The following is a 21,662-nucleotide window of genomic DNA, read 5'->3' on the forward strand; positions in this document are numbered from 1 at the left end:
CCCAAATAGGTAACTGCTGCTTTTGTTATAAGATAGTAATAGTAATATTTGCCTCTGAGTGTATGTGAATTATTTTGATAAAAATAAATATTATTTTTAAAATATTAATTTTACAGGGGTTGTCTCTTGATTTCTTTCCAGAAGTTAACTCATAAGTTTTTCAGCAGAGCTATGTTTTCTTCAGTATGTTATAATTTTGTTCCATCTTCCAAAAGAGCCTTCACATTCTCTTGGCTTACAGACTCAGGTGCTATGGATTAGATACACAAGTACATGTTCCTGTATATCTATTATATGGTGAATATAACAATTATGATTGTGATCTTCCAAAGCTCATATTTTTAATCAAAATTAATTAAATATTCTGAGCCAAAGAATAAAGGTAGATGCAGCATCTAGTCAAAACGATACTTCTGCTGGCCACACTCAGGAAGACTTAAAAATATAGTTGTAGAAAATGATATAGTATCGGCCAGGTGTGGTGGCTCACACCTGTAATCCCAGCACTTTGGGAGGCCAAGGTGGGCAGATTGCTTGAGCTCAGGAGTTCGAGACCAGTTTGGGCAACATGGTGTAAATCCCATCTCTACGAAAAAATACAAAAATTAGCCAGCTGTGGTGGTGGGCACTTGGAGTCTCAGCTACTCAGGAGGCAGAGGTGGAGGATTGCTTCAGCCTGCAAGGTGGAGGCTGCAGTGAGCTGAGATAGTGCCACTGTACTCCAGCCTGGGCGATAGAGTGAGACCCTGTCTCAAAAATAAAAACAACAAACAAACAAACAAAAACCCAAAAAACCCAGTGATAGGCAGGGCACGGTGGCTCATGCCTGTAATTCCAGCAGTTTGAGAGGCCAAGGCGGATATATCACCTGAGGTCAGGAGTTTGCGACCAGCCTGGCCAACATGGTGAAACCCTGTCTCTACTAAAAATATAAAAAAGTAGCCAGGTGTTGTAGTGGGCACCTGTAATCCCAGCTACTGGGGAGGCTGAGGCAGGAGATTTGCTTGAACGTGGGAGGTGGAGGCTGCAGTGAGCCGAGATTGTGCCATTGTACTTCAGCCTGGGCAACAGAAGCGAAACTCCATCTCAAAAACAAAATAAAATAAAACAAAACAAACCCAGTGGAAACCAGTATTGAAAATAGATGGCCTTTCCCTTGCTTCATGGTCTATTCTTATGCAATTTTCAAGATAAGTTTATTTTGGTGGGTACTGACAAATTTCCATTTGTTTACTTTTTTCCCTTACATTCATATCTTCTCAGTCTCTCCAATGAACACCTTCACTGATATCCAAAGCATGAAGACACACCAGGGAAAAACATGGACCTAACACAGGACAAATGGAATTATTAGAAACATTTTCTAGGAGAAGAACACTATTCTGTTGCCATTTGAATCTTTGCTTCTTTCTAGATTTGACAATGAGCCTATCATACAAGCCCACACGTAAACAGAAAGAGGTTGAATCAGTCACGATAAACCCAGTTATGCTGTTTTAACAAACAACCTCAAAGTCTCACTGGCTTAAAATACACAGAATTATTCTGACTCATGGCACATATCCATCAATCATCTGCAGGGGATCTGCTCACTGAAGTCACTTAGGAACTTCGACTGATGGAACTGCCACCTTTTGGTCACTATGTGTATTAATCTGTTTTCATGCTGCTGATAAAGACCCAAAACTGGGAACAAAAATAAGTTTAACTAGACTTACAGTTCTGCATGGCTGAGAAGGCCTCAGAATCGTGGTGGGAGGCGAAAGGCACTTCTTATATGGTGGCAGCAAGAGAGAAATGAGGAAGAAGCAAAAGCGGAAACCTCTGCTAAACCCATCAGATCTCATGAGACTTATTTCACTATCAAGAGAACAGCATGGGAAAGACCAGTCCCCATGAATTAATAACCTCCCCCTGGGTCCCTCCCTCAACATGTGGGAATTCTGGGAGAAACAATTCAAGTTGAGATTTGGTAGGGACACAGCCAAACCATGTTATTTCACCCCTAGCCCCTCCAGATATCATGTCCTCACATTTCAAAACCAACCATGCCTTCCCAATAGTCACCCAAAGTCTTAACTCATTTCGGCATTAATCCAAAAGTCCATAGTCCAAATTCTCATCTGAGACAAGGCAAGTCCCTTCTGCCTATGAGCCTGAAAAATCAAAGCAAGCTAGTTACTTCCTAGATACAATGGTGGTATAGGTATTGGGTAAGCACAGCTGCTCCAAATGGAAGAAATTGGCCAAAGCAAAGGGGTTACAGGGCCAAGTCCAAAGATCCAGCGAGGCAGTCAAACTTTGAAGCTCCAAAATGATCTCCTTTGACTCCAGGTCTCATATCCAGGTTATGCTGATGCAAGAGGTGGGTTGCCATGGTCTTGGGCAGCTCCATCCCTGAGGCTTTGCAGGGTACAGCCTCCCTCCAATTTGCTTTTATGGGCTGGTGTTGAGTGTCTGTGACTTTTCCAGATGAACAGTGTAAGCTATTGGTGGATCTACCATTCTGGGGTCTGGAGTATGGTGGCCCTCTTCTCACAGCTCTACTAGGCAGTGCCTAGGGACTGTTTGTGGGGGCTCTAACCCCACATTTCTCTAGCAGAGGTTCTCCATGAGGGCCCCACCCCAGCAGCAAACTTTTGCATGGGCATTCAGGCATTTCCATATATCTTCTGAAATGTAAGCGGAGGTTACCAAACCTCAATTCTTGACTTCTGGGTGCCCACAGGGTCAACACCACGTGGTAGCTGCCAAGGCTTGGGGCTTCCACCCTCTGAAGCCACAGCCTGAGCTATACATTGGCCTCTTTCAGCCACAGCTGTAGCAGCTGGCACACAGGGCACTAAATCCCTAGGCTGCCCATGGCACAGGGACCCTGGGTCCAGTCCATGAAACCACTTTTTCCTCCTGGGCCTCTGGGCCTGTGATGGGAGGGGCTGCCATGAAGGTCTCTGACATGGTCTGGAGACATTTTTCCCATGGTCTTTGGGATTAGGCCCCATGCTGCTTACGCAGATTTCTGTAGCTGGCTTGAATTTCTCCCCAGAAAATGGGTTTTTCTTTTCTATTGCATAGTCAGGCTGCAAATTTTCTGAACTCTGTTTTCCTTTTAAAACTGAATGCCTTTAACAGTACCCAAGTCAATTCTTGAATGCTTTGCTGCTTAGAAATTTCTTCCACCAGATACCCTAAATCATCTCTCTCAAGTTCAAATTTTCACAGATCTCTAGGGCAGAGGCAAAATACCACCAGTCTCTTTGCTAAAACATAACAAGAATCACCTTTGCTCCAGTTCCCAACAAGTTCCTCATCTCCATCTGAGACCACCTCAGCCTGGATTTTATTGTCCATATCGCTATTGGCATTTTGGGCAAAGCCATTAAACAAATCTCTAGGAAATTCTAAGCATTCCCACATTTTCCTGTCTTTTTCTGAGCCCTTCAAACTGTTGCAATCCCTGCCTGTTACCCAGTTTCAAAGTCACTTCCACTTTTTTGGGTATCTTTTCAGCAACGTCCCACTCTACTGGTACCAATTTACTATATTAGTCCGTTATCATGCTGCTGATAAAGACATACCTGAAACTGGGAACAAAAAGATGTTTAATTGAACTTACAGTTCCACATGGATGGAGAGGCCTCAAATCATGGCAGGAGGTGAAAGGCACTTCTCACGTGGCAGTGGCAAAAGTAAAATGAGGAGGAAGCAAAAGTGGAAACCCCTGATAAACCCGTCAGATCTCATGAGACTTATTTCACTATCATGAGAATAGCACAGGAAAGATCGGCCATGATGTTTCAGTTACCTCCCTCTGAGTCCCTCCCACAACAGGTGGGAATTCTGGGAGATACAATTCAAGTTGAGATTTGGTGGGAACATAGGCAAACCATGTCACTATATTACAAGTTTTTTAAAAAAATCAAACTTTTGAGAATCTTGTACTGATAATTAGTATCTGGTCTGGAAGTGAAGCACATTTCTTTTTCTTGCAACTGATTGGCCAGAAACCAGCTAGATGGCCCCACCAAGCCAACATTGTGGGAGAACTGAAATATTTGGCGAACAGCACCCATGACCATCACAGCTGGAAGTTCTCAGTCTGGAACTCCTTCCCCAGGCCTCCCATTTCTGGAACTCTGGGAACAACAATCCAGGAATCCGATGACATCTTTTCCTTTACTAGCCAAAATCTGATGACATTTTTTCCTTTAGTAGCCAAAAGGGAAAACAATAAGCAAATAAACTCAATTTTCTCCCATTTATAGTTTTAAATTTGAGAACCAATTGTGTGTTTATAGGAAAGTGAGGGTTGAGCATCATGAAGAAAAAATAAAGATCTTTAAAAATTATATAATTGGGCCTGGCTACAAACATGGATCATTATTAATATGTGTCTGAATGACATTTAAAATGCATAATAATAATAAAGCCTGTTAGATACAAAATTCATCCACTAATAACAACTAGATATCATTAGATAAGTAGTAGTGCTGTGTTTAAAAGAGTAATCTATTTGGAAACAGGAATTAATATTCATAATATTGTTCTTAATATATTTGAAAATTAGATGTGTTTATTTGTCCCAGCCTTACAAGGTGTGTGGTAATGTTTAAGGTATTTCTCCTCTATCTGCCTAAGTTTTCTTCTTTATAAAAAGGGGGAGGGAATAATGGCACCTGATTTTACTTTTGTTGTCAAGATTAAATTTGTACATGTATATCTATGTATGCACTTATATATGTATGTAAAATATTTAGGCTTGTGCCTGACATTAAGTACTAAAAACTACTATTATATTTATCCTCATATTATCAGATATGACACATTCATAATTTAAACAAAAGCCTACAAATAACTCATAAATTGAAAGAAGATAATCTCTTCACAAGAGAACAAATTTTGGAACAATTTTTTAGAGTCTCTAGACATCTGTTACTGACGTTGTGAGTGAAATGAGTCTGGGAAGGGAGGATACTGGTGGAACTGGGCCAGTGTTTGCAGAGGACTATGATATTTCTATATCTCTACTGACTCTTTATTAGTTCTAGAGCTAGTTCAACTAAAGCCTCCATAACCTCTGGACAAGAAAAATGCACCATGCTCTTATTAGCATGATGAATGAATTTCTTTTTGTTTAGCTTACGAAAAGTTAATAGTTTTCAAAAGGGTATTTAGGTATACAATTGAAGATACTGCATTCTTGAAAAGGAAATATTTTATGACCAGTTGATGGGTGCTGACGAGTTGATGGGTGCAGCACACCACCATGGCACATGTATACATATGTAACAAACCTGCACGTTGTGCACATGTACCCTAGAACTTAAAGTATAATAAAAATAAAAAAATAAAAAAAAGGAAAGGAAATATTTACAGCATACAGTTCCCTGGTGCTAATGCCTCACTTCTGGGCATAGCCTGATGTGGAGGTATAGTTTGTGTTCTATCTGAGGAAAATTTAGGTTGATATTATGTTTTGGGCTAGCTCTGCTGGAAACATTATTCTGTTTTCTTTTAGAGCCAGGACTGTGGGCTGTGTCACTTGTGACTTGGCAGCCGTTACTGGGGCTACATGAGGAAGACATTTCCTTACATGATTCTAAGCGTCTTTCCCTGGGGTTCTGAGGTAGTCTCATCCGTGTTTCTTGGAGATATCATTGGCTGTAAAATTTCCCCTAAGTGAGGTGATATTCTGTCATCTCATGCATGGGTTTTGGAGACTGAGGGGTGTCTGGGTTGGCTCCACCACCTACTAGTTGGGTAACATTGTGTAGTTTTTTTTTTTAAACTGTTCTCAGCTTTAGTTTCCTTATTTGAACAGAGTTAAAAATTGGGCTTGAGAGAAGGTTTGGCGATAATATTAGTAGATACTGTTGAATTGGGTGAAGCAGCGGGAGGGGGCAAGGTTGACTCCCTTGATTTCTGTCTCAAACAAGTGGGTGGTGATGCCTCTGAGGAGATAAGGAAAGTGACGTGTGTGTGTGTGAAAGACAGAGACACACCCACACCCACCCACCCACACACACACACACACACACACATATATATATTTAGAGAGAGAGAGATCTATATATAAATTTTGAACATACGGTTTCAAGGCATGTTTCTGGATGTGTAAGTAGAAATGTTCAGTTGAAGTTTTAGTGGTGCTTACGAGAGAGGTCTGAACTGATAATAGAGATTCCAAAGGCCTTTACATCAAGAGGATAACTGAAGCTATAGGAGCAGATGAGGCACACCTCTAAAGATGAGCAAAGAGGAAAGCCTAGGGTAGCTCTGAGAACTTTGCTATTTAGTGTCCTCATAGAGGGGATGGAGGATTCTTCACAAAAAGTTCAGTTTTGTGACACCACATTCCCCTGATTTTACTCTTACCTCTTGAGACACCAATTTTTTAATGAAGAAGGAAATTATGTTGTCTGCTTAAAGTAAGGAAGGCAGGTGTTGGTGGGGTTCCTTAATAGAGATATATAGGTTTAAAATACCTATAAGAGTAGGAGATAGAATTGATCAAGTAAAAAAATTGAAGAGATTAATTGAAGTCCTAAGATCAGAGACCATATGTTTGTTGTGAAAATAATCCAAATTATTGTAACAATGTATTTAGAAGTATTTAGCCTTGTAGGTACCAAGATCGCATTGATCCTGTGTTAGGAGTTTGCCAGGTATGTGCAATAGTGAGAGAGACATGAAGGGATTTGAGGTTGCTGATGAGTGACCAGTTCAGATGACAACTAGTTTCTTCAACTGTTTCTTCAACTTCAACTGTCTGTTTTGAGGAAGGCTAGTGCCTGTGAGGAAATGAAGACCCCGAAGCTGGAGGACTCAAAGAGTTTGGAGAGCAGACGTGTGCAAGTGAGGGTTTTGTGAGCCCTGGAGGACAGGCAGCTGAGGCAGAGAGTGTGTTATTTGCAGTTATGATATTGGGTGCAGGGCTATTTTTGGTGACAGTGAAGCTCAGGATGTATTTTTTTTATTATTCCCATAGGTGATGGAGGCTTTTTATTTTGCCGCAAAACCACTGGCGACGTTGCCTGTGGCCACCTTGGAGATGACACTGGAGGTACACAGGATGTATCTCTGGAAGTGACAGGGGTTACAAGTTGAGTAGAAGGAGATTTGTTATTGAATATTTAAGGTCTAGGAACAGATCGAGGGTGTTGGGTGGATTGCCCACTAAGACACTGGGATTTTCTAGCATGATGACAGAAATTGGAGTTGAGGGGGAGAAGAGTTCTATGGTGTCTTGAAGAATGTGATCAGGAGGTATTTCTTATGACACAAACATAGAAGTATACACACTGGCATAGTCAGATGGCATGAGTACCAAGGTGGGAGTGTGGTGGTCCTAAAGTGCTTGTACCGTTCTGAGCATAAATGTGACCTTTTGGCTTCAGGTAGAAACTCTGCCTCAGGAGTACTCCCTGGACACAGAAGTTCTTTGAATTATCACGGATTTTGTTTAAGCCTACTCTTAGCTCTGTGTCAGATGAAATACACAGCATAGTGTGGGGAGAAAATGTTGAGCTTATTGGGGATGGATTCTGTTCTTTCACATAAAGGAATAAGATTTCAGATGGCATAGTGGTATGAAAAGAGGAGAAGCCAAAGGGAGGAAGGTCAATAAAGGGTTAAGAATGAGGGGAGGTGAATTGACTTTCTTTCAGCATATGAGGATTATAGGAATGGAAACCTTAATTGGAATTAATTGACCACAAATATGCCAAAGATGGAGTGAGTCAATTAGAGACAGATATATGAGGGTCTGAGGGTCTGAGGTAGGATTTGGCCCAGTCATGTGTGGGTGGGTTCCCTGTGTGGACCCTGGGGTCTTGAGGATCTGAACATGGGCTGCCTCCTGTGTGCACGGTGGAGGCATCTGGACTGTTCTCCCTGGGATGGACTCATGATGAGCTGAGTGGCCAAACACACGATGGTTTTCATATAACATCTCATTTCTAGCCTAATGACAAACTTAAAAGGTGGGCATAACAATAATGTTAATAAAACATCTGCATTTCTTCCATCCTTGGAGTTATGAGGATTTAATGCAATTGTTTGTGGGAAAGCACTTTAACAACTCTAAATTACGATATATATGCTAGGTTTTATTGTTACCCACACCTTTGATGTATTTCTCTTTGTGCTCTTCACTGTATCTGTAACACATTCCCTAGGATAATTAGGGCTACCCTTTAACAAAGCCAAGACTCTTTATTATAGTGGTAAGCTGGCACCTGGGCTGATTCTCTCTAGTGATTATGTAGTTTTGATGTGGACTGGCTTCCTTCCCTGGAGTTTGAGTACCTCCCTCAGCAGTTTCTCCCATCCAGAAGTTCCATCTCTGTGTTTTTCTATTACAAAGCCCAGACTCCCACCTAGGCCACCCACCAGGTTCCTCTTTCCAGTCTTAAGGATATCTTTAGCTCCTGGCTCATTTGTGAAATGGCGTGGACTGACATGCCCTAAGCAAAGATTGCCAGTCTGGTCTAGTTTTCCAGGTCCCGCTTGATGACTGGACAAGAAAATAACTACTAGACTTTGAGAATTGCAGTTTTACATTGTACAGAGTTGTCTAGACTTCCATGAAGACAGGCAAATATGATTCTAACCAAGATGTATTAATACCTCCTACTTCCTTTGAAATGTAACTGAGACTGTACTTGAGTTGTTACAATTTCTTGGAAGGGGAAAGGAAGCTTCTGTGATTAAACAAACTTTTTGTTAAGGTAGCTCCCAAGTAGGTTCAATAACTTTGTTCTGTCATCACTTTTCTACTGACAGTGATTTTTTTCCTTTCAAGGCCTGGAACATGGAGACTGCTTTTCTGCAGAAACCACATCCCTTGGAGTAAAGAGCTACACCTACCTCAATTATTCAGTGCAGTACAACACTCTAGGTCAGCTATTAAGAGGTGCACACATTATTTTTAGAAAATGTGAGTCAGTCTTAGGAGAAACAAGTCTATGCTATATATTCTCTTTACTCACTTGATTTACAACATACTGTGATATATTCTTTTTCTATTCAGCATCTGCTTGTACCGTTCTGAGCATAAATGTGACCTTTTGGCTTCAGGTAGAAACTCTGCCTCAGGAGTACTCCCTGGACACAGAAGTTCTTTTAATTATCACTGATTTTGTTTAAGCCTTCATGTTCCCCTGGAAGGCTGATTAACCTTAGTGCCTTCTTTCTCTAATAACTCATATTGAATTATCTCCCTCTTTCTGATTATATCCATTTGAATTACCTGCAAGTTTCTTTTGCATTTCTACTGTGAGGACAATGTGGGTGATGAAGAGCTGAAATCTACTAGGTAAACATTAGCTTTCTTAAAATTCTATTTTTTAAAATTTATTTTTGAAACAGGGCCTCAGTCTGTCACCCAGGCTGGAGTGTATTGGCATGATTACAGCTCACTGCGGCCTTGAACACCCAGGCTAAAACCTGAGCAGCTGGGACTACAGGTGCACCACCATGTGTGGTTAGTTTTTAAATTTGTTTTGTAGATAGGGGGTCTCACTAAGTTGCCCAGGCTCATCTCAAATTCCTGGCCTCCAGAGATCCACCCGCCTCAGCCTTCCAAAGTGCTGGAATGACAGACATGAGCCACTGCATTCAGCCAAAAACTCTTGTTCAAATTACATTTTCTGCCTTAGTAATGCTGCTTTCCTAGCTTCTGAGAATTTCTAAAACCCGATGGTAACTTGATACTAAAATTAAAATACGAATGTCCTTTTTAAAACTGCACAATCTCTTTGCTATTGTGAATAGTGCTGCAATAAACATACAATAGCAAAGAGATGGTGCAGCTTTAAAAAAGAACATTTGAATTTTAATTTTAGCATAGAGTTACCATCGGGTCTTAGAAATTCTCAGAAGTTCCTTTCTGCCCGTGGATGCGGCGGAAGAAGCATCATTAAAGTCTCTCTTCTCCCTGCCGTTATGTCTAAGTCAGAGTATCCTAAAGAGCCAGAACAGCTGAGAAAGCTCTTCATTGGAGGGTTGAGCTTTGGTACACCTGATGAGAGCCTGAGGCGCCATTTTGAGCAATGGAGACCGCTCATGGACTGTATGGTAATGAGAAATCCAAACACCAAGCATTCCAGGGGCTTTGGGTTTGTCACATATGCCACTGTGGAGGAGGTGGATGCAGCCATGAATGCAAGGCCACACAAGGTGGATGGAAGAGGTGTGGAACCAAAGAGAGATATCTCAAGAGAAGATTCTCAAAGACCAGGTGCCCACTCAACTGTGAAAAAGATATTTGTTGGTGGCATTAAAGAAGACACTGAAGAACATCACCTAAGAGATTATTTTGAACAGTGTGGAAAACTTGAAGTGATTGAAATCATGACTAACCGAGGCAGTGGCAAGAAAAAGGGCTTTGCCTTTGTCACCTTTGACGACCATGACTCCGTAGATAAGACTTTCATTCAGAAATACCATACTGTGAATGGCCACAACTGTGAAGTTAGGAAAGCCCTGTCAAAGCAAGAGATGGCTAGTGCTTCATCCAGCCAAAGAGGTCGAAGTGGTTCTGGAAACTTTGGTGGTGGTCGTGGAGGTGGTTTCAGTGGGAATGACAACTTCAGTCGTGGAGGAAACTTCAGTGGTCGTGGTAGCTTTGGTGGCAGCCATGGTGGTGGTGGATATGGTGGCAGTGGGGATGGCTATAATGGATTTGGTAATGATGGAGGCAATTTTGGAAGTGGTGGAAGCTACAGTGATTTTGGCAATTACAACAATCAGTCTTCAAATTTTGGACCCATGAAGGCAGGAAATTTTGGAGGCAGAAGCTCTGGCCCCTGTGGCGGTGGAGGCCAATACTTTGCAAAACCACGAAACCAAGGTGGCTATGGCGGTTCCAGCAGCAGCAGTAGCTATGGCAGTGGCAGAAGATTTTAATTAGGAAACAAAGCTTAGTAGGAGAGGGGAGCCAGAGAAGCAACAGGGAAGCTACAGGTTACTATTTGTTTGTTTGTTTTTCCCAAGTCATAAACAGTGAATCAAGCAAATGAAACATAATCAAGCTTAGATAGTATCTTCCACAAATTTCCTTGGTCTTAAGTAAGACTGACAGTAAACTGGTGGTCAACCTATTCAATGGGCTTTAACAAGTAGTAGCCACATCCAGTCAACAGTACAGGCAATCAGGGCCCCTGGACTACAGCGTATCATGGGAATTACCCCAGGGACCTATGCTCTGGGATTTGTCCTTGCTGGCAGCTATAGATGCCATCAGAAACTCATTTACACACTCTTATAACCAAGATAAGGGCAGTGGTTAGTCTCTTGTCATTACATGTTAGCTTTCTTTCCCTTTTCTAGGCTTTTTCAGATGCCCCTTTTACATTATTACTTTTAGTGTGAAAATAATGAGTGGGAAATGGGTAGGTCATACAGAGCAATAATTTCATTCCTGGGCCCCTGTCTTGCCACTCCCTAAGTAAAGTTTTGCGCCTGGCATTCCTCTGGCATAATAACCTCTGGCAAACCCTTGGGTAATTTACTAGAGGAGTAGCAAAACCCATGGGTAATGGAGGAGTAGCAGGAATATTATGATTAACTAACAAATTCCCAAAGTACATAGAATTTTTTTCTTGAATTAACCACTATAGCTGAGGAATATAGATTAGTGACAAAATTGTGCACTCAACAAACTCTATTAAAAGTATTTCAGTAACTCTATTAAAAGTATTCAGGAGGAAAGAACTCCTAGGAAAATGATTCATTGAGAGATATATGATTGTATAAGTACTGAGAAACAGTCTTTCTTTTTTGCTTTTTATTTGTTTATTTAGTAGACGTTATAGTTATACATAATTATGGGATATAATTTGATGTTTTGATACATTTTTATGTTATATAATAATCCAATTAAGGTATTTAGTGTATTCATCACTTCATGCATTTATTATTCCTGTTTGATGAGAACATTCAAAAGCCTCTCTTCTAGCTCTTTCGTAATATCAATACCTTATTGTTAATCACAGTCACTCTACTATGCAATAGAATGCTAGAATTTATTCCTCCTATTGAATTGTAACTTTGTACCTCTTGATCAACCTCTCCCCATCTTCTTCCCCTTCCTTCTTCCTTCCCCAGTCTCTGGTAACCACTTTTCTATTCTTTTTTTTCTTTTTTTGTGGAATCTCACTCTGCCGCCCAGACTGGAGTGTAATGCACAATCTTGTCTCACTGCCACCTCCGCCTCCCAGGTTCAAGTGATTCTTTCTATTCTTTGGGAAAGTGCATTATCTAATACTCAAGTACCTCAGATTTAATGGTGGTAAATCTCACTCATTTTATGAAAACCAAATGAATACTATCCTAACAATGGGTAGAAAGCAAGATCAGCTCAACTTCATGAAAATATGACTATAAAACCATTCATTATTGCCAAGGGTTGGAGTGGAGTTGAGAGAAAGATGCATTATTTTAAATTGTGTTTTAGGTGACAGAACAGGAGTCAGTAATGTTCCAGTTTGGAGGAATTAGAGTTAATTGATTAATTGATTGATTTGATTCAGTCAAATTTATTGAATGACTGCTGTTTCAGACACTGTATTTGGTTTTGGGAAAACATAGATAAATTAGGCATAGTTTTTTCCCTTCAAATGTCGGTAGTCCTTGGAGAAGACATGTAAACAAACGAATATAATGTGATACATAGTTCAGTCAAGGCAGGTAGGAAGGTCTAAGTACAATTGAGTGGTCAATTTCACTTCAGGGAAGGGCAATGATCAGAGAAGATTTCCCAGGGAAAGTGATGCTTGGGCAAGTAAGCATTTTACAGAGAGACAAGGAAGGATAGGGCATCCTGGACAGAGGAAGGACTGTGTACAAAGGCCAAATGACATGTGACAACACTGTACATGAAGGAAACTACCATCAGGCAGAGCTGAAGTGGTGGCACATGGTGAAGTGCTAGTTACTGGTGTCAGCCATGGCAGCAGTGTAACAAATGCCTGCCTCTGGTGCACAGCGAGATATTAAGATTCCTCAAAACAGTTCATATATTTTATAAACTAAGATAGACATTAACAGAAACTCATAGAATCAATACATGCAAATGTAAGTGACATAAGAGACATTTTGTTCAGCATAGTTATTTGATTTTGCAAAGTATTTGAATTTGGGAAGATGTAGGCCTAGAGTAGCTGTCAGTTATCTTGTGATACATGGGCCTTGAAAGCAAGGTAGAGGGACACAGCAGACAGATGGGGGAAGATTAGATCCTGGTGATGTGAGTCAAGCCACCGGATTAAACCACATCTGAAACGTCTATTTCTGTACTCTTCAGTTACAAGAGATAAGTTAGTTTGAATTATTTGCTTAAGTCAGTTTTTAAAAAATTCAATTGCAACTTAGGAGATACATCTGGCCTCTTCATTTTGCAACTTAGGAGACTAATATCTAGTATAACAAAGTGGCTTGCCACCAAATGGCTGGTTAAAAACTGAGACTAGGACCCAGGTCTAATGACTCAAAGGCCAAGCTTAGAAATATCTAGTTTTTTTTTTTTTTTTTTTCCCGGAGTCTTCCTCTGTTACCCAGGCTGGAGTGCAGTGGTGCAATCTTGGCTCACTGCAAATTTTCAAAGCATCTACATATGAGGGCCTAAGTATATAAGTACCTAGAAATCTATTTTGCAGCAACTATATATTTGAGAGTGTGATTGAGTTTAGTTTAAATATGACATTTTAAAAGTGGTAGTGCTGTCAAAAGAGCATTGCACTGAATCAAGAATCTGGCATTCTGTGTTCATAGCTCACTTTTGCCACTAATTATTTTTGTGACCCTGGGTATTTCTTTCTGGGACTCTGTTTATTGGCTATGAGTATCTCTAAATCTTCTTTATCTTCTATGATTCTAAATAGAAGTACACTCAATAATCAAGTATCCATTATGGATTTTATATACTGCTATGTATCCTGACAAAATTTTCCTTTTGAATTATTTTTTATATTAATGAGTTCAACTTCACAAATATTTACTGAACACCAATTATGAGCTAGGTGATGTAAAAGTGAATAGTTATTTCTAGTCAGTATTGCTTACTTACTTTTGTATTTCACAGTAGCAGTTTGATATTCTTTGTAGTTCCAAAGCATTAGACAATGCTTTTTAATCTAGGACATGTGGAATCTTCAAATAAGAGCAGAATTGCAAAGAGTGTTAGACTGTCACTTTGCATCAGTCTGAGAGGCAATACCATAAGTGTTCAGCAGTCAGAGGGTCAGAGGGAGGGACAGAGGAAAGTCCTGAGCAGTGCAGGTGGATTAAGAACTAAAAATGCCTCAAAAGCACATTCATGCCTACATACCATTGGGTTTGGATCATAGGCCTTGAGAAGATCTGTACCATCACTGTGGGTAACTTGGGCCCATTTACAGTACTTGCCTCTGAGGGAAATAAAAATTTGCTAACAGTTTTCTCTAAATGACATTATTATAAGCACTTAATTGCTTGATAGGTTTTTTAGATAATTTTTATAATGAAGCAATTACTTTGATTCACCAAAACAAGATTCTAGTTTATGTAAAGACCAGATCTGGCCTATTTTTTAGCTTGTCTGCTTTTGAGTAGTTCCATTGCTTGAAAATGACCCTGAAGCTTTTCAATCTCACTTGAAGAGTCCAGGGGAGGGGCAGAGACACTAGTTATGCAGTTTACTAGAGCCAGGTTCCCTTTCATCTCTAATAATTTTTGCCTGTGTGAGCCTGCACATTAAGCTATCTAAGTGTTAGTTAGTTTTGTCATAAATCAAAGGGGAATAGTGATATCTCCCTTCAAGGGTTGCACAACATGGTGGTTTTTTTTTTTTTTTTTTTTTTTTTGAGACGGAGTCTCGCTCTGCCGCCCAGGCTGGAGTGCAATGGCCGGATCTCAGCTCACTGTAAGGCCCGCCTCCTGGGTTTACGCCATTCTCCTGCCTCAGCCTCCCAAGTAGCTGGGACTACAGGCGCCCGCCACCTCGCCCGGCTAGTTTTTTGTATTTTTTTAGTAGAGAAGGGGTTTCACCGTGTTAGCCAGGATGGTCTCGATCTCCTGACCTCGTGATCCGCCCGTCTTGGCCTCCCAAAGTGCTGGGATTACAGGCTTGAGCCACCGCGCCCGGCCCATGGTGGTTATTTATAGCACAGCCAGAATAAATGTCATTAGATAATACAGTTTCAGTCAGGTTTTCCTTGGACCATGTTTTAGTGACATATTAGACTCCAGAAAAGCAAAATGCCAGGAGCACAAGACAGCCTAACTTCTGAGTTGATGTGCAGTGTGAAGATGCTCCACAGGTTTAGAATTTCAGTTGACTAGAAGAATAAGTGGTAGAATTTGTCCCTGGTTGACCACTATCTTTACTTTGTGTCTTTGGGGAAATATTTAAGCTCTCCAGACTTCTATTTCTTCATGGTTAAATCGGGAATAATATTCCTATTTCATAGAAATTGAAAGGAGATAAATATGAAAGTGTTTATGAGAGTAGAAATCATGAGTGTGAAAGTTCATGCTATTATGCACAATTGATATTGAAAGTTGATATTACAGACCATTCCTTTTTTGCATAGTGAAAATTGTTTTATATCCATATTGGCCCCTGTCACATATTAAAATATTATTTTCTCTTATTAATTTCTGTGAGAATAATACTGTCTTCATACTTTTATAAAGGGACCTAGAAAACCAATATTTGTCTAACGATTCAGGCTTAAGAGTAAAAAGGAACAGGTATACTCTTGAAAATAGATGGCTATTGTCAATATTTTTCCTACCAAAAAAACAATTCCTTCTCTGTAAAGAGCTGTTACTGTTTAGAGCAATATTTTCACAATTCAGAAAGATTATCTGACCATAACTGACCCCTGCAAAATATTTTAAAAGCACTGTGCATTTAGGCTGGGAAGTATGCAAAATTAGCAAAAATCCCCTAGCATTTTCACACCAAGCCATGTGTATTTAATATATACCACCTCAAAGAGGAACATTACCACCCTAGCACTATGAGTGAGGTGAGACAGAGAGATTTCTGAGAATATATGGGTGTAATTTTCTGTTAACTGAGAATGATTGACAGTTCGTGGAAATCTGCCTCCAAAAAACCTGTTTTGCAGCACCCTTAGTTTTATTTGATATGAAGAAACTGCCTGTTGTTTTGACCCATTTAGCTACTAGGAACTCTATTTACTACCCTGTCTAAATCCCTATGGATAAAATTAGGCAGTATCTGTTTATTTTAGTTTACATTTATTTTTAAAATCAGTGTTCCTTTGACTGTTCTTACTATATGAAATAAGATATATTAAAATAAGATCATGTAAATAAAAATACAATGCAGTCTAGATCTAAAGTCACTGTACATACCTAGATAATTTTTTTTTTTTTTGAGACAGGATCTTGCTCTGTCTCCCAGGCTGGAGAGCAGTGTTGTGATCAGAGCTTACTGCAGCCTTTGCCTCCTGGACTCAGGTGATCCTCCTATCTCAGCCTCCCTAGTAGTTGGGACTACAGGTATGTGCCACCACAGCTGGATAACTTTTGTATTTTTTTTTTTTTTTGAGACAGAGTCTCACTCTGTTGCCCAGGCTGAAGTGCAGTGGCCAGATCTCAGCTCACTGCAAGCTCCACCTCCCGGGTTTACGCCATTCTCCTGCCTCAGCCTCCGGAGTAGCTGGGACTACAGGTGCTCGCCACCTCGCCCGGCTAGTTTCTTGTATTTTTGTAGAGATGGGGTTCTGCCATGTTGCCCAGGCTGGTCTTGAACTCCTAGGCTCAAGTGATCTGCTCACCTTGGCCTCCCAAATGAGAGGCATTACAGGTGTGAACCACTGTGCTTGGCACCTAGAGGATTTCAATAAAATTTGAGGTCCTATGATTTTTAAGATCACATTTCCAAAGGAAGGAGTTTTGCTTCATTTCAAATGCATGGACAATGAGCAACTATATTGTTTTGGTAAAACTAGTAGTCCCAAATAAGAAAGAGGGCCTACTAGTCCCTAGTAGTCTAGTCCCTTGACTAGAAGAAAAAGTCAAGCCCAATTTATTTTATCTGCAGGACTTGGTTTAAGGGGGATTATAAAACTATCACCACATAAAGTCTTGATGAAGAGGACATAGGGGGATGTATGTAGGGAGTACTTCAGAGATGCATCTGGTCACTCTCGAATACATAACACATTTATGTAAATATATATATAAGTAAACTTCAGATTTCATGTATTTGTTTCCTTTTGTTTCCCTGTTGAAAATCTTTATCCAAGCTGTCAATCACAGCACACTGCTCATGTAGAAGCCACTGCTGAGAGCTGGAAGCTGAGAGCAAAGTGGGCTGGGGAGTGACTTTCTTGGGACTATTCTGCTTTTCTTGCACTTTACTAGGTTCCTGTTCTTCCCCACCCACTACCTCTCCTGGGCACTGATTCCAGGCAAGTGAGATGCATATCTGTGGACTATGGTTAAGTGAAAGCCTTGTCCTGGAAAGCTCTGTCTGGTTTCTCTTATGTCAGACAGACTGGCTTGCCATGAAGGCTTTCATAGGCTCTGATCCACACTTCAGACTTCAACTGATCTGCTACTGACATTCTAGACTATTGCTTCTCCAGGTAAAGAATGAGGATACCATTGGGGGTGGAAGAGAGAATTTTAGGTGGTACATAGACAAATGTTTTTATTGTGATTGTTATGTATTTTTAATTCATGTGAGAAAAATGTTTTCCATTCATGGTAGCAATATACAATTTCTTCTTTAAATACATTTACTTAAAAAATGTGAGTTGATTTAAAGAGAAATATTAATAAGACTTCTGGAGAAACTCAGGCATGACAAAAAACATGAAGGTGACATGTGAGTAGTTGAGGTTTAGAAAGCACTGCAATGTTATAGACTCTAGGCTACCTCCCTCCCTATCCCCAGGTCAGTTAACTAGTTGAATTCTCTCAAGTCAGGATGTCTTTGCCTGTTGGCCTTTACCTTAAGAATGTCAGGCAATGATGAGGAATTACATGTCAGGAGATTGTAGGAGACCTTCAACTTAAAAAGTGGTGATGAATATGAAAGAAGGAGTCATTAGTATATGACCAAAGTAGAGAGGACTTTGAGACTCAGCGGTTGGGATGTAGGAGGGTTTCCTGTAAAAAGAAATTCTTAACTGGGCTTCAAAGGATGAACAGGAATTATCCTGTGGAGAAAAGGAGGAGAATGACATATGCCAAGTTTGTTTCTTAAAATCACAACCCCCAAATTGTGAGCTCTGGGTCTTCATTTGGTGGGGATTGGAAGCACCAGGCTATCTGTGACTTCTTTCCTGACACGGGCTTTCAAGTGCATGTAACTTGACATTTACGATTTCCTCTGCAAAAGAAGAAAGGAACAGGGTGATGGTGCCTCTATCATCAGTTGCACTTATGGGTGCAACAGCAAAGGAGGTGGGACACCTAAAAGACAACCGTTCACGTGAAATTGAGCAGGGATGAGAAGAAATTCCCCTTTGTATTTCATACATCCCAGAAATGAACCACTTTATTCTCTGGGACTGTTAAAGCAGAGAAACTATACATTTCTAAGAATGGGGGCTCTGCTCAAATCTTTGTACTACAGTACAAAGAAGGGTGAGGGCAGGAAGCAGTGGTGATCTTGCTCTTTTTGGAAGAGTTTGTGTCTGTCCTTTTAAAGTCAGGTATGATTGATAGGAAAGTAAAGTACCGGCATCCTCAGATTGGAGTATTTTTTTTTTTTTTTTTTTTTAATGGAGTCTTGCTCTTGTCATCCAGGCTGGAGTGCAATGGCACGATTTCAGCTCACTGCAACCTCCGCCTCTTGGGTTCAAGCAATTCTGTCTCAACCTCCCCAGTAGCTAGATTACAGGTGCCCGCCACCACGCCCATCTTAAATTTTGTATTTTTAGTAGAGACAGGGTTTCACCATGTTGGCCAGGCTGACCCCGAACTCCTGACCTCAGGTGATCCACCCACCTCGGCCTCCCAAAGTGCTGGGATTACAGGTGTTAGCCACCACACCCAGCCTGAGCTTAACATAAGCAAAGAAATAAAAATAATATAATCTCTCAAAATAGCAAAGAACAGGGTTGTCTAATCAAAATATATAACTACATATTTTTAATGGCCACATTACAAAAGTAAAGAGAAACATGTGAAATTAATTTAACTTTAAAAAATATATTTTAAGGTATACAACATGATGCTATGAGTAAAATGGTTATTACAGTGAAACAAATGAACATCTCCATCATCTCACATAGTTACCAGCTTCCCTTCCCACTCCCAACCCCATTGCAAGAGCAGCTATAATTTACTCATTTAGCAAAAATCCTGAATACAATACACCGTTTTTATTATTTTTTAAATTTTTTTTTTTGAGACAAGGTCTCACTCTGTCACCCAGGCTGGAGTGCAGTGGCGCAATCTTGGCTCACTGCAACCTCCACCTCCCATGCTCAAGCGATCCTCTCTCCTGAGCCTTGCGAGTAGCTGGGACTACAGGCACGGGCCACTACATTTGGCTAATTTTTGTAGAGACAGGGTTTCACCATGTTGCTCAGGCTGGTCTCTAACTCCTTGGGCTTAAGTGATCTGCCCACCTCGGCCTCCCAAAGTGCTGGGATTACAGGCGTAAGCCGTCATGCCTGGCCTACAATGCACTAATATTAACTGTAGTTGGCAGTTTGGGCATTAGATCTCCAGACTTGTTCATCCTACATATTTGCTACTTTGTATCCCTTGAGGTACATCTCCCCATTTCCTCCACCCACCCTACCTCTGGTAATCACTATTTTATTCTCTATTTCTGTATATTTGACTTTTTAAAAATTCCATATATATGTAAAATAATGCAATAGTTTTCTTTTTGTGTCTGGCATATTTTACTGAATATAATTTAATATACTTCATTTAGCTCAATATATTTAAAGTATTTTAACATATAATGAATGTAAAAATATTGAAATATTTTGCACTTTTTTCATGTAGGTATTTAAAATTTGGGGTACATGTTACAGTACATGCCATTTAGGACATTAAGTTACCACTGGAAATAATATTTAGATTTTATAACATTTGTAGTTGAAAAAATGGATACATGTATCCAAGTTGTTCTCAACATACTTAAAGTTTTCCAATAACTGAATTAAATATCAGTTTAATGTAAATAATTAGGTTAAATGAAAATAAAATTTCAGTTCTTTGGCTCCGTTAGCCATGGTTCAGGAGCAGAATAGTCACCCGAGGCTAGTGACAACCCTTTTGGATCATAGGAAAGAAGAAAAAAAATCAAAATAATTTTTCTTGGTCACTTTTAGCTCCTTTTCTTCCAGGATGATTATGGAGCTACGAATTTCCTACGAAGCTGGGTGATAAAAGCACATTGGACAAAAACACAGCTTCATTCTATACCAGGATCCATCACTGATTAGCTGTATTATATTTGTCTATATTGTAATTTGAGGAGAATGATACCTGCTTCTGTATCTTGTTGGGTTTTACAGATGATGTATTGAAAGTTCAATAAAATCTATAAACAATAAATCTCTGTGGTTTGAATGGTCCTCAGATATCTTGACCAATGATTCTCAAATGCTTAACCATAGACCATTTTTTCCCCCCACATGACACTGCTTCATATTTTTAAGGTTTTTTTCACCAAATATTTTATTTAATCCATCTTCAAGCCCTGAAACTTTTTTTCTCCCTCAGACATGACTTCAACTTTACTATCCTGGTTCCTTTCTATTGAATATGTTTTGTTTGTGTCTATATTTCTTATTATGTCTTGAACTGATTGTACTTATGATTTGACTAGCATAAGATAGAATAGGGCAGTCATCTTCTTTGATCTAGACTAGATGCTATCCTTCTATTAATGCAGTTGCTAGTTTTGTATTTGCTTGATTTCAAATTTTTTCTTTTTTTTTAGATTTTGGTAGCCACAGTTACTTGACTCATATCAAACTTATCAGTAACTAAAACCCCCATTTTCCCTCTTCCTGTACTTATTTGACGAGTTTTGTTGCACTTTCTGAAATGTCTCTCACTTGTTTTTGACCAAAAAACATAAAAATAACAAATGCCGTTGATTCTGTGTCTATACTATTTGAGGCAGTTAGGCCTTTACTTACTCCTTCCAAGATTTTAAGCAGTGTTGCATTCAATTTGAGCAAGAGGAATAAAAAGCCTTGAGAAATCTTAGGGAAGTGTGTCTCAAGCTTTAGCAAGTGACAGATCTGCAGGAGATCTTGTTAAAATGCGAAATTCTGATTCAGCAGGTCTGGAGTAGGGTCCAAGATTTTACATTTCTAGTAAGTTTCTATGGATTATGTTTTGAGCAACAAATTCTTAGAGTGTCTGAAAGGTTTTTAAAATAACTGATCTCCCTTCGACATCTTCTTCATTAGCAGTAAAATATACATCTTCTCACTCTGTAAATCAGCTCTGAGATCTTTTATAATCTTAGCTGAGGTTTGGATATGCAGAGTTTTGAAACTCTTATTTGCTTAAGAGAAGCAGCCACGTATGATCTTCTTTTGGATTTCCCCATTGTCTGGTAAAATGAGGAGCATTACTAAATGGCACTCACTTTTACTGAGTTTGTTTGGATTCCCCAGAGAACTGAAAAACGTCACCATTATGGAAGTCTTATCAGAGAGATG

General features: G+C 39.9%; 1 protein-coding gene and 1 long non-coding RNA gene across 2 annotated transcripts; both read left to right on the forward strand.

Moving 5' to 3' along the window:
• Nucleotides 1-9,909: 9,909 nt before the first annotated feature.
• LOC117098658 (heterogeneous nuclear ribonucleoprotein A1-like) lies at nt 9,910-10,931 on the forward strand. The gene has a single exon (XM_033237487.1). It carries the CDS (start codon nt 9,946-9,948, stop codon nt 10,906-10,908), a length of 963 nt encoding a protein of 320 aa, XP_033093378.1. The 5' UTR covers nt 9,910-9,945; the 3' UTR covers nt 10,909-10,931.
• A 5,522-nt stretch (nt 10,932-16,453) lies between these two features.
• LOC117098662 lies at nt 16,454-20,560 on the forward strand. The gene is made up of 2 exons (XR_004443523.1): nt 16,454-16,512; nt 20,331-20,560. It is a non-coding gene; the product is annotated as an uncharacterized LOC117098662 (long non-coding RNA).
• Nucleotides 20,561-21,662: the final 1,102 nt, after the last annotated feature.

This window comes from Trachypithecus francoisi, unplaced genomic scaffold (genome assembly GCF_009764315.1).
Source record: "Trachypithecus francoisi isolate TF-2019V2 unplaced genomic scaffold, Tfra_2.0 Lachesis_group16, whole genome shotgun sequence".
NCBI classification, from domain to species: Eukaryota; Metazoa; Chordata; class Mammalia; order Primates; family Cercopithecidae; genus Trachypithecus; species Trachypithecus francoisi.